At 41.4% G+C, this 13362-nt stretch overlaps 1 protein-coding gene across 1 annotated transcript in view; it reads left to right on the top strand.

Moving 5' to 3' along the window:
- The window catches only part of LOC122551133 (piwi-like protein 4), a 161072-nt gene that overhangs the window by 146764 nt on the left and 946 nt on the right, over nucleotides 1-13362 (top strand). The window contains exons 17-18 of the mRNA XM_087987788.1: nucleotides 1321-1446; nucleotides 6956-7103. Coding sequence (XP_087843914.1) covers nucleotides 1321-1446; nucleotides 6956-7103 — 274 coding nt within the window. The remainder of the gene's footprint in view (nucleotides 1-1320; nucleotides 1447-6955; nucleotides 7104-13362) is intronic.

Genomic DNA, 13362 nt, shown 5'->3' with positions numbered 1-13362 from the left:
AGTATGGTGCTGGAAAAGCACAGCAGGTCAGGTAGCATCTGAGGAGCAGGAGAATCGACATTTCGACTATAGCCCTTCATCAGTATGAGGCTTGTGGACTGGGGAGCTGAGAGATAAATGGGAAGGGGCTGGGGTTGGGGAAGGTAGCTGATAATGCGGTAGGTACTTCTCAGTTCTACCCAAGTAATCTCCCTGGATGTATTCCAAGGAATTTCCTCCCTAAATACAGCTGTAATGTTATCCCTAATCAAAAGCACTACTCCCCCTCGTGTCTTTCCCCACTTTCTACCCTTCCCATACCATATATGCCCTGGAATATGAAGCTGCCAGCCCTGTCCATTTCTGAGCCACGTCTGTCATCACTATCCCAGCCCCATGTTTCCAAACATGCTCTGAGTTCACCTGCCTTACCTGTTAGACCTCTTGCATTGAAATAAATGCAGTTCAATTTATCAGTCCTCTAAGGTGTTGTTTTATGGATACTGTAGCCCTCTCTCAATGCCATGCAGGAATGTCAACCTTGGGTTTTGTGATCAAGCCCTTGAGCTGAACTTATCTAAAACCTGATGTCTCATTAACAAATGAAAAGTGAAAAAGAAAAGCTTAGCACTAGACCTAAATTTATCAAGTACATGTTTGACCCCATTTTTCTTAGTCTTTCTCTTTGAGTTCCCAATCTTTTATACAATATCTATTTAAGCGTATCACTTGGAGAGATCTGAATGTTACTAGCTTTGAAGTTTAATTGTTAAGCCTACTTTCTGAGTGACTTTCTAAGGATTTCAACCCTTTCCTTCCTCCAGAGAAAGCTAATGCTTTAAACTTATAGGAGAACCAATTGATCTGAGAGTCCAGATTAAACATTTCCATACTCACTTGCTTTGACAGAAAGTCACCACTGCTGCCTCTGCTACTGTTACTTTTCAAAATCTCTAGTTTGAAAAATCTTTTTACATTCTTGATAGAACAGATTGTTCGAAGTATACCTGAGGTTTGCTGATTTCCAGTTTAAGTAAAATCAGTTTGAAACACTTCCTGCTGGAGTGTTCATTCATTTATCCGTAATTTACATTTTGCAAAGATCTTCTGGAATTGCAAATTACTGATCCAATGCTGAAATTCTTACTATAATTGAGACAAGTTGCAATTCAGTTCTATGTATAAATTCCAATGCTGCTGTAAGAGGAATGGTTGATTTTGTAATTGCGATCTAAAATTAGGTACCTTTGAGAAGGGCTTTGATGAGCAAAAATCGACGATCATGCAACTATAATACTTCAGTTCTAAACACATGCCTATGAGATTCTTTGTTTCTTTTAGACCCAAAGTAACAATCATTGTAGTTCAGAAGAAGGGTACCTGCAGATTTTTTGCTAATGTGAATGGAATGCTTCAGAATCCACCGGTTGGCACTGTGATCGACAACGAGGCTACCCGTCCTGAATGGTTTGTTAAAATTACATATGAATGAATAACATTTTCACATTAAACAGCTATCACTGAAAATCCAGTTACACAGGATTTTATGCCAAGTGGACAGTCAAGACAGTCCACTTGGCATAAAAGGGAATGAGAGTGTATATGTATGTCTGTTGGGGTTGGTGGGCGTATCTGATTTACTGGGTTAGCGAGGCACCAACTGATCTGTGGGCACCACACTATGCTTGTGTTAAACAGACATAATTCCCGCCGCAGGCGACTGACTGTGTGGAGTTTGCACATTCTCCCTGTGTCTGCGTGGGTTTCCTCTGGGTGCTCCAGTTTCCTCCCACAGTCCAAAGATGTGCAGGTCAGGTGAATTGGCCATGCTAAATTGCCTGTAGTGTTAGGAAAGGGGTAAATGTAGGGGTATGGGTGGGTTGCGCTTCGGCGGGGCGGTGTGGACTTGTTGGGCCGAAGGGCCTGTTTCCACACTGTAAGTAATCTAATCTAATAATGTACCTGGCTTCCAGAAAAAGACTCCGGTATTCCTTTGAGATGCCATGTTCCTGCCGTTGCCTCGCAAAATTATTTATTTGGACTTTAGTAAAGTCTTTGACAAGGTTCCATATGGTGGACCAACTAGTAAAGTCAGGTCACATGGGATTCAGGGTGAGCTTGCCAATTGGATACATAATTGGCTTAACAGCAGGACTGTGTTGTGAGAGAATGTTGTTTTTCAGACCGGAGGCCTGTCATTAGCAGTGTTCCATAGGGATTCGTTCTGGGTCCTTTTTTATTATTATTTATTTAAATGATTTAAAGAGAATATAGAAGACATGGTTAGTACATTGTGAATAACAGCAAAACTGGTGGCATGGTAGAGAGTGAAGAAAGTTTTCTAAGATTACAAAGGCATCTTGATCAAATGTGTTAATGGGCTGAGAAACGGCAGATGGAGTTCAATTTAGATAAATGTGAGATATTGCATTTTGGTACAAAAGCAGAAGCAGGACTTGTACAGTAAATGGTAAGGCCTTGGGTAATGTTGTAGAAAACAGGGGCCTAGGAGCTCAGATTATGTTTCTTTGAAGTTTGCATCTCATACAGACAGGGTAATTTAAAAAGTTGCTTTATGTGTTTGCCTTCATTGCTAAGATCTTTGAGTATAGGATTGGGAAATCATGTTGAGGTTGTACACGGTGAAGCCTCTTGATCATAGATTACAGTGTGGAAGCAGGCCATTCAGCACATCAACTCCACACAAACCCTCCAAAGAGCATCCCACCCAGATCCCATAAACTTGCATTTGTCACATATTTTGTCACATAGCACTGGCTTCAGCCTTGGTCATTCACAGCTCCTAATCTCCCTATAATCTCTCTATGCACTGTCATTATCACCTCTTTATTGCTCCCTTTGCTTCTTGAGCCATGACTCACCTTCTCTCAGGGGGGAAAGTGAGGACTGCAGATGCTGGAGATCAGAGCTGAAAATGTGTTGCTGGAAAAGCACAGCAGGTCAGGCAGCATCCAAGGAGCAGGAGAATCGACGTTTCAGGCATGAGCCCTTCTTCAGGAATGAGGAAAGTGTGTCCAGCAGGCTAAGATAAAAGGTAGGGAGGAGGGACTTGGAGGAGGGGCGTTGCAAATGCGATAGGTGGCAGGAGGTCAAGGTGAGGGTGATAGGCCGGAGTGGGGGTGGGGGCGGAGAGGTCAGGAAGAAGATTGCAGGTTAGGAAGGCGGTGCTGAGTTCGAGGGATTTGACTGAGACAAGGTGGGGGGAGGGGAAATGAGGAAACTGGAGAAATCCGAGTTCATCCCTTGTGGTTGGAGGGTTCCTAGGCGGAAGATGAGGGGCTCTTCCTCCAACCGTCGTGTTGCTATGGTCTGGCGATGGAGGAGTCCAAGGACCTGCATGTCCTTGGTGGAGTGGGAGGGGGAGTTGAGCCACGGGGTGGTTGGGTTGATTGGTCCGGGTGTCCCAGAGGTGTTCTCTGAAATGTTCCGCAAGTAGGCGGCCTGTCTCCCCAATATAGAGGAGGCCACATCAGGTGCAGCGGATGCAGTAAATGATGTGTGTGGAGAATACCTCCCTATTTCTCCCTTTTTTTAGCTTTGACAAAGGGTCAGTTAGACTCGAAAAGTCAGCTCTTTTCTTTCCTTACAGATGCTGCCAGACCTGCGGAGATTTTCCAGCATTTTCTCTTTTGGTTGCATTTCTCATGGCTAATCCACCTAGCCAGCACATCCATAAGACATAGGAGCAGAAATTGGGGCATTCAATCAATCAAGTCTGCTCCGCCATTCAATCATAGCTGATAAACCTTTTAACTGCATTCTCCTTGGACACAGTGGTTAGCACTGTTGCCTCACAGCGCCAGAGACCCGGGTTCAATTCCTGCCTCAGGCGACTGTCTGTGTGGAGTTTGCACATTCTCCCCGTGGTCAATCCACCTAAGCGGCACATCTTTGAGCTGTGGGAACACCCAGAGGAAACCTACACAGGCACTGGGAGAATGTGCAAATTCCACAAAGCCTGAGAGTGGAATCAAACCTGGGTCCCTGGCTCTGTGAGGCAGCAGTGCTAACCACTTGTGGGCTACTGTCCAGGTCTGGTTGCCCTGTTAAAGGAAGGATATTATTAAGCTAGAGAGAGTTCAGAAGATATTTATCAGGATGTTTAAGGGAGCTGTGGTTTACTAAACAAGTTGAATCATTTGTCAAGAGGAAGAAGGCGGCTTATGTTAAGATGAGATGTGAAGGCTCAGTTAAAACACTTGAGAGTTACAAGTTAGCCAGGAAGGACCTAAACAGAGAGCTAAGAGGAGCCAGGAGAGGACATGAGAAGTCATTAGCAGCTAGGATCAAGGAAAACCCTAAAGCTTTCTATAGGTATGTCAGGAATAAAAGAGTGACTAGAGTAAGATTAGGGCCAATCAAAGAAAGTAGTAGGAAATTGTGTGTGAAGTCAGAGGAGATAGGAGAAGCGCTAAATGAATATTTTAAATCAGTAATCACACTGGAAAAAGACAAAGTTGTTGAGGAGAATACTGAGATACAGACTACTAGACTAGACTAGATGGGATTGAGGTTCAAAAGGAGGAGGTGTTAGCAATTCTGGAAAGTGTGAAAATAGACAAGTCGCCCGGGCTGAATGGGATTTATCAGAGGATTCTCTGGGAAGCCAGAGAGAAGTTTGCAGAGCCTTTGGCTTTGTTCTTTATGTTGTCACTGTCTACAGGAATGGTGCCAGAAGATTGGACGATAGCAAATGTTGTCCCCTTTTTCAAGAAGGGGAGTAGAGACAACCCTGGTAATTATGCACCAGTGACCCTTACTTCATTTGTAGGTAAAGTGTTGGAAAAGGTTATTAGAGATAGGATTTATAATCATTTAGAAAGGAGTAAGTTGATTAGGGATAGTCAACACAGTTTTGTGAAGGGTAGGTCATGCATTACAAACCTTATTGAGTTCTTTGAGAAGGTGACCAAATAGATGGATGAGGGTAAAGCAGTTGATGTGGTGTATATGGATATCAGCAAGGCATTTGATAAGGTTACCCATGGTGGGCTACTGCACAAAATAAGGAGGCATGGGGTTGAGGGTGATTTCACAGTTTGGATTGGAAATTGGCTAGCTGAAAGAAGCCAGAGGGTGGTGATAGATGGGAGATGTTCATCCTGGAGTTCAGTTACTAGTTGTGAATTGCAAGGATCTGTGTGGGGCCACTGCTGTTTGTCATTTTTATAAATGACCTGGATGAGAGCATAGAAAGATGGGTTAGTAAATTTGCGAATGACACTAAGGTCTGTGGAGTTGTGGATAGTGCTGAAGGATGTTGCAGAGGGGTAAAGATAAGATGCAGAGCTGGGTGAAGAGGTGGCAAATGGAGTTTAATGTGGAGAAGTGTGAGGTGATTCATTTTGGAAGGAACAGCAGGAATACCAGGTACTGGGCTAATGGTAAGGTAAATGAGCAGAGAGAACTTGGTGATCATGTGCATAAATCCCTGAACATTGCCACCCAAATTCATAGGGTTTGATTGGATTAGATTACTTATAGTGTGGAAACAGGCCGTTTGGTCCAACAAGTCCACACCGACCCACCGAAGCCCAACCCACCCAGACCCATTCCCCTACATTTATCCCTTCACCTAACACTATGGGCAATTTACCATGGCCAATTCACCTAACCTGCACATTTTTGGACTGTGGGAGGAAACCGGAGCACCCGGAGGAAACCCACGCAAACACGGGGAGAACGTGCAAACTCCACACACACAGTCGCCCGAGGCGGGAATTGAACCCAGGTCTCTGGCGCTGTGCTGACCACTGTGCCACCGTGTTCTGTGCTGTATTGTTCTATGTTCTGGTTACCACATTATAGAAAAGAGCTTTGGAAAGGGTTCACAGGAGATTTGCTAGGATGTTGCTAGGTATGGAGGAAAGGTCTTATGAGGAAAGGCTGAGGGACTTGAGGCTGTTTTCATTAGCGAGAAGAAAGTTGAGAGGTTATTTAATTGAGACATACAAAGTAATCAGAGGGTTAAATAGGGTGGATAGTGATAGCCTTTTTCCAAGGATGGTAATGTCTCGCATGAGGGGACATAGCTTTAAATTGAGGGGTAATAGTATAGGATAAATGTCAGAGGTAGTTTCTTTACTCAGAGTAGTAAGGATGTGGAATGCCCTGCCTGCAACAGTAGTAGACTCACCAATTTAAGGGCATTTAAATAGTTATTGGATAAATATATAGATTTAAATGGAATGGTTTAGGTTGCAAGGGCTTCAAATTGGATTCACAGGTTGGCACAACATCAAGGGCTGAAGGGTTTGTAATGTGCTGTAATGTTCTATGTTCTATGATGTTGCCGGGTATGGAAGGCTTGAAGTATAAAGAAAGAATGCGTAGACTGGGAGTTTTTCACTGGAGCATAGGAGGTTAAGAGATGACCTTATAAAGGTTCATAAAATCATAAGGGGTATAAAATATGTTTATGGTAGGTGTCTTTTTCCTAGGATGGGGAGGTTTTGAAGACTAGGGGCAAAATTTGGGGGCACTAGTGTGGATATGGGCACAGTTACAATGTTAAAAGACAGTTGTATAAGTACATGAATAGGCAAGGTTTGGAGGGATATGGGCCACGAGTCGACTAGTTTAGCTTAACATTCGGCTTGGACTGGTTGGACTGAAGGGTTTGTTTCCATGCTGTATGACTCTGTGACTACATTCGATGCTCTTGAACCTTTAAAGTCACATTTTTCAAGGGATTGCAACCTCCAAGAACAAGCTGTGTGATTTGAGTCATGGAATTTGGGTCTTCCACTATAAGGAGTCATAATCCACAGTTCTGGAACATTAGGTGCAACCTTGTCAGAAGGAGATAGACATTTTGCTCCATAAGTGCAAGCTTGAGGTCAATAAAGGACTTGTAATAAATTAAAACATTACCTACAAAGACTCAAATACTGTAGTTCACTCTTCTCTTAAATGTTCTTAAATGTGACCTAAATTTGTTATATCATATTGACAGGTATGACTTCTTCCTAATCAGTCAATGTGCGTGCCAAGGCACTGTTTCTCCAACATACTACAATGTTGTATATGACAATAGTAGCATGAAACCAGACCATGTGCAGAGACTAACTTACAAGATGTGCCACCTCTATTACAACTGGCCAGTGAGTAGACTTTGATAAAATGAATAGATTATTAATTTATAACTGTTTTCATTCTTTCTCCAATTCTGCAATTATTTTGTAGTAACTATTACCCTTGATAAAATCTGGCACTCTCAATTTCCAGGAATTGATTTGACAACACATAACTGCTGTTAGGACAATAATATTCTCTCCACTAAAAATAAGTGATCACAATTTTTCTATTTTCAAAAGCAGATGTAATATTTTGTTTCCTTTTTCTTCACTCTTCCTGTTTAATAAAAGTTAACCTTTTCAGCTGTTTGAAGGCTTTCCAACACTTACTGCTTTCACATTGAACTGTGACAAGATATTATGTTACACTGGATATTATGGAAGTGCTAAGAAATGGTGACCTGTGAAAGCTCAATCCTTTTGGCTACAATTACAATGTTGTCAATCAGACAGATGATGTAAATTAGATATACATACCCAAATGTGAGCTTTTATTTGCAATGAAGACTCACTCGTGCCATATAAGTTCCCTCATAAACTGCTCTTTTCATTTGCTTCCACTCTAAGGACTAAGAAGGGCTATTCGTGGCGGACCATTAATGACCTAGTGGATAGCTGGACTTTAAATCTGGCACTGGTGCTTGAAATCCCAGAATGCCCCACCAGAGGCAACTCCAACTGCTGCCTCTGAGAGCACAGTACCATATAGACATAGTGCATATATAATGAAGTGAGCAGTGAAGAAATATGTGAGATAGCACACTGGAAGAATCTGTTTATGGAACATCCCAAAATTGACAATTCGCTAATTTTTGGTAAAATTTAGCCCATATATTTTACATGTACATGCAAATTGCTATTTTATGTATTGAATTATTTGACCCTCTGAACAGCATTTTGTTACTGTTGACATTAACTCAGATCTGTAAGATTAATTATAACTTGAATGAATAATGCAACTCTTAATATAGTTTTGAGATGGTGGGTTTTAGAAAGCCTTAAAACTTGATAAAATATTAGAAGCTAAATTTGAATTTGCCCCATGATATATCAGATTAAATTAAAGCAGCTTCAAAGATCAGAGTTATAAAGTTTGACTGATATCAACCAGTTTGTATAGATTATTACTGCTAACACCTTACTTTTTAGTGTAGAATCAGTTGCTAAGATAATAAGGGGAGCAGTCGGTGAGGTGTGGGTGGACGAAGTATGGGTTGTAAAGCACTCAGCACGCCCAAATTAACTAAGATGTCAAGTTTTGGTCCATTTTAATTTGCTGGGCCTAATGTTCCCATCTGAGAATTCACTTAGAGTCATAGAGTTGCACAGCATGGAAACATACCCTTCAGTCCAACTTGTCTATGCCAACCAGACATCCTAAATTAATCTAGTCCCATTTTACAGCATTTGCCCCATATACCTCTTAAACCCTTCCTATCCATGTACCCATCCAGATGTCTTTTAAATGTTATAATTGTTCCAACCTCCACCACTTCCTTTGGCTGCTCATTCCATTCATGCATCACCATGAAAGAATTGCCCCTCAGGTCCCTTTTAAGTTCCCCCCCCCTCATCTCAAACCTGTGCCCTCTAGTTTTGGACTCTGCTATCGTGGAGGAAAAGATCTTGGCTCTTCACCCTTTGTGTCTCTCATGATTTTATATACTTCTAGCCTCAGCCTCCGATGTTCCAGGGAAAATAGCCTCCTCAGCCTATGCAGCCTCTCTATGGATCAAACCCTCCAACCCTGGCACTATTCTTGTAATTTTTTTCTGTACCCTTTCAAGTTTCACAACATCATTCCTATAGCAGGGAGACCAGAATTGAATGCAAAGGTGTCCTAACCAATGCCCTTTCCAGCCCCAGCATGACCTCTCAACTCCTATGCTCAATGCACTGACCAAAAAAGAAAAGCATACCAAACACCACCTTCACTACCCTATCTACCTGCAACTACTTTCAAGGAACCATGAACCTGTAATCCAAGGTCTCTTTGTTCAGTAACACTCCTCAGGACCTTAGTATTAATTGTATAGGTCCTGTCATGATTTGCTTTTTCAAAATGCAGCATCTCTCATTTATCTGAATTGAACTCCATCTGCCACTCCTCGGCCCACTGGTCCATCTGATCAAAGTCCTGTTGTGCTCTGAGGTAACCTTCTTCGCTGTCCACTACACTACTAGCTTTTATGTCATTTGCAAACTTACTAACCATACCTCCTGTGTTCACATCCATTTATATAAATAACAAAAAACAGTGGACCCACCACCAATCCTTATGGCACACTGCTAGTCACAGACCTCCAGTCTGGAAAGCAACCCTCCACTACCATCCTCTGTCTCCTATCTTTGAGCCAGTTCTGTATCGAAATGGCTAGTTTTTCCTATATTCTATATAATCGAATCTTGCTGAGTAGTTTACCATGAGGAACCTTGTCAAATGCATTACTGAAGTCCATGAACCATGCTTTCATCAATCCACTTCATCACTTATTCAAAAATTAAGTTAGTGAGACATGATTTTCATGCAATATCAGTCCTTGCCTTTCCAAATACATGTAAATTTTGTCTCTCAAGATCTCCTTGAACAATGTGCTGAGCTTTAAGTCATGCAGACACATTTAATAGGCCAACCATGTAAGTCTCAAAACCATCACCATGCATTGGCTTAGTTTCATTTCATTGAAATTCCTCAAAAACATAGACAAAGTGAATTCATTCCACAATCAAAACAGGAAGAGGAATTCTGATGCCATTTGCTGCTGAGCATGGCTGGATATGTTCCCTATGGTCAGGTAAGACAATGAGGAATGGGCTGGAATCTACAATTGGGAAAGAACAGAAGTCATGGAGCAAGAGAGGCTCAAGGCCTCTAAGGCCTGAGAGGCCCAGACAAACATATCCTCCTCTCCTGGCCCACAGGGTGGCCTAATGTGCCTCAGCCTTTTCTGGGTCACTATTCATCATTCACTTGATTTGATCTGAAATGGGAGCTGCCACTACTTCACAGTTAATTTACTGTTTCACAGTACAGTCATGCCTCAATGTCACAGTCAGGACTTAATTTACCTATTCAAAGAAGTTGACCAATATCAGAACCTGGTGGATGGATGGTAGAATAATATTAACTGCCTTCTGCTTGTTTTCTATCGGCATTTTGGAATTAAAAGTAGAGCAATTGTTTCAATTAAACTTAAGTAACAACACAAGCATTTTTATTTTGATGTACTGGGTGCTCTTCTGCGGAATGGGATTTGGCTTTTGTACTTTCCTTTATGATAAGTAGTTGATCTCAGGTATATCACTATAGGAAGATGTAACTTCTGTTTGTTTTAAAGTATATTATAAAGTGTTTTATATATAGTTTGCCCTGCTTTTCTTAATGAAAATATAGAATTAAGTCAAATAAAAAACTGTTGAAGCACTTCAGCCAAACACCTTGTTATTATATTTCACACTATATCATTCTATAGATTGTTTTCCTTACCACCTAAAATTAATTATGGCTACAAATTTCTAGAAAGAAGCCAAGATTGGAACAACAGAACTCCTCTTTGTTCAACAATGCTGCATATATTTCTATGCATAAGTTAAATTAAGCCTTCTCAGGTTAATAATGCAAATCCTCTTGGAGGCCTTATAATGAAGCAAATGTGATTTCACATTGGTAGCAATTGTAGTTTTGTCTATAGATTCTCCCACTGCTGAAATTAGCTTACTTTAAGGCATGCTGTTTATAAAAGTGTTGGTTATTGTTCATTCCCTTTTAAATTCAAAGTCGTGCAACTCTGAAACAAGTTAACTCTCCAAAGGCGTGCATATGTCCTTTCTGTGATTTGTCAAAGATAAGTGACTGAGGTGTCAGTGCAGGAGCATTTTGAGGCCAGCAACCATAATTTAATTAGCTTTAAAATACTAATGGAAAAAGATAGACCAGATCTAAAAGTTGAAGTTCTAAATTGGAGGAAGGCCAATTTTAACGGTATTAGGCAAGAACTTTCAAAAGTTGATTTGGGGGTGGGGGGGGGGGGGGGCAGTGGAGGTAGAGGATGATGTTCACAGGAAAATTGGAAGCATTCAAAAATTAGATAAGGAGAGTATGAAAGGCGAGGCTAGCATGTGTAGGGAATGCTGGATGACTAGAGAGATTGAGGTTTTGGTTAAGAATAAGAAGGAAACATATGTCAGGTATAGACAGCAGAGATCAAGTGAATCTTTAGAGTATAAAGGGAGTAGGTGTATACTGAAGAGGGAAATCAGGATTGGAAAAAAGGTGACACTGGGAAGCTTTGGCAAATAGGGTTAAGGAGAATCCAAAGGGATTTTATAAATACATTAAGGACAAAAGGGAGAGATTAGAACCCTTCAAAGATCAGCAAGTCAACCTATGTGTGGGACCGCAGGAGATGGGAGAAGATACTAAAAGAGTATTTGGTATTAGTGTTTACTGTGGAGAAGGACATGGAAGATATTGAATGTGCGGAAATAAATGATGACATCTTGAAAAATGTCCACATTGCAAAGGAGGTGGCGCTGAATGTCTTAACATGCATAAAGGTGGATAAATCCCCAGGTGATCAGGTGTACCCTACAACTCTGTGGGAAGCTGGGGAAGTGATCTATGGGCCCCTTGCTGAGATATTTCTATAATCCACAGTCACAGGTGAGTTGCTGGAAGACTGGGAGTTGGCTAATATAGTGCCACTATTTAAGAAAGTTGGTAAGGAAAAGTCAGAGATCTATAAACCAGTGAGCCTGACATCAGGACTGGGCTCGTTGTTGGAAGGAAACCGGAGCGACAGGATTTATATGTACTTGGATAGGCAAGGACTGATTAGGGATAGTCAACATGGCTTTGTGCATGGGAAATCATGTCTCTCTAACTTGATTGAGTTTTTTGAAAAAGTAACAAAGAGTATTGAGGGCAGTGACCAATACGGACTTCAATAAGGCGTTCGACAAGGTTCCCCATGATAGACTGGTGAGCAAGGTTAGATCACATGGAATACAGGGAGAACTAGCATTTGGATACAGAACTGGCTCAAAGGTAGAAGACAGGGTGGTGGTGGAGGGTTGCTTTTCAGACTGGAGGCCTGTGACCAGTGGTGTGCCACAAGGATTGGTGCTGGGTCCATTACTTTTTGTCATTTATATAATTGATTTGGATGTGCACGTATGAGGTATCGTTAGTAAGTTTGCAGATGACACCAAAATTAGAGGTGTAGTGGACAGCGAAGAAGGTTACTTCATAGTATAACGGGATCTTGATCAGATGGGCCAATGGGCTGGGAGTGGCAGATGGAGTTTAATTTAGATAAATGAGGTGCTGCATTTTGGAAAGGCAAATCAGGGCAGGATTTATACGCTTAATGGTAAGATCCTGGGGCATGTTGCTGAACAAATAGACCTTGGTTTGCAGGTTCATTGTTTTTTAAAAGTGAAGTCACAGGTAGGCAGTGAAGAAGGCATTTGGTATGCTTTCCTTTATTGGACAGAACATTGAGTATAGGAGTTGGGAGATTGTGTTATGGCTGGTCAGGATATTGGTTAAGCCATTTTGGAATATTGCATGCAATTCTGGTCTCCCTGCTATAGGAAGTTTGTTGTGAAACTTGAAAAAGTTCATAAAAGATTTACAAGGATTTTGCCAGGGTTGTAGGGTTTGAGCTATAGGGAGAGGCTGAATTGGCTGGAGGTGTTTTCCCTGGAGAGATGGAAGCTGAGGGGTGACCTTACAGTGGTTTATAAAATCATGAGGCACATAGATAGGGTAAATAGACAAGCTCTTTGCCCTGGGTTGTGGTAGAGGTCATAGGTTTAGGATGAGAGGGGAAAGTTTAAAAGGTACCTAAGGAGATAACTGTTTCACATAAAGGGTGGTGTGTGTATGGAATGGCCTGCCAGAGGTTGGTACAATTAAACATTTAAAAGGTATCTTGATGGGTATGCGAATAGTAAAGGTTTAGAGGGATATGGACCAAATGCTTGTAAATGGTACTAGATTAATTTGGTATATCTGGTCAGCATGGATGAATTAGACGGAAGGGTCTTTTCCATTCTGTACATCTCCATGACTCTGACTCCATAACCCACTTCTTATTAATTTTATTCTCATCTTTGAATCAACATCAATGAACTTTGTTTGATGTAAAATAATGTTATACATCTGGCAGTTCATTGAATTATTTGGTAATTTCCTCACCATTATGTACAGCATTCATTTTATTTGTAATCTTTCTGACTTACCTGAATACAGCATTAACAATCATCTCTACCCACTCGCTGA

Source organism: Chiloscyllium plagiosum, unplaced genomic scaffold (assembly GCF_037043375.1).
Source record: "Chiloscyllium plagiosum isolate Xiang-an unplaced genomic scaffold, Cpla_swu_hap1 HiC_scaffold_6, whole genome shotgun sequence".
NCBI classification, from domain to species: Eukaryota; Metazoa; Chordata; class Chondrichthyes; order Orectolobiformes; family Hemiscylliidae; genus Chiloscyllium; species Chiloscyllium plagiosum.
This window is presented reverse-complemented; position numbering and strand designations above follow the sequence as displayed.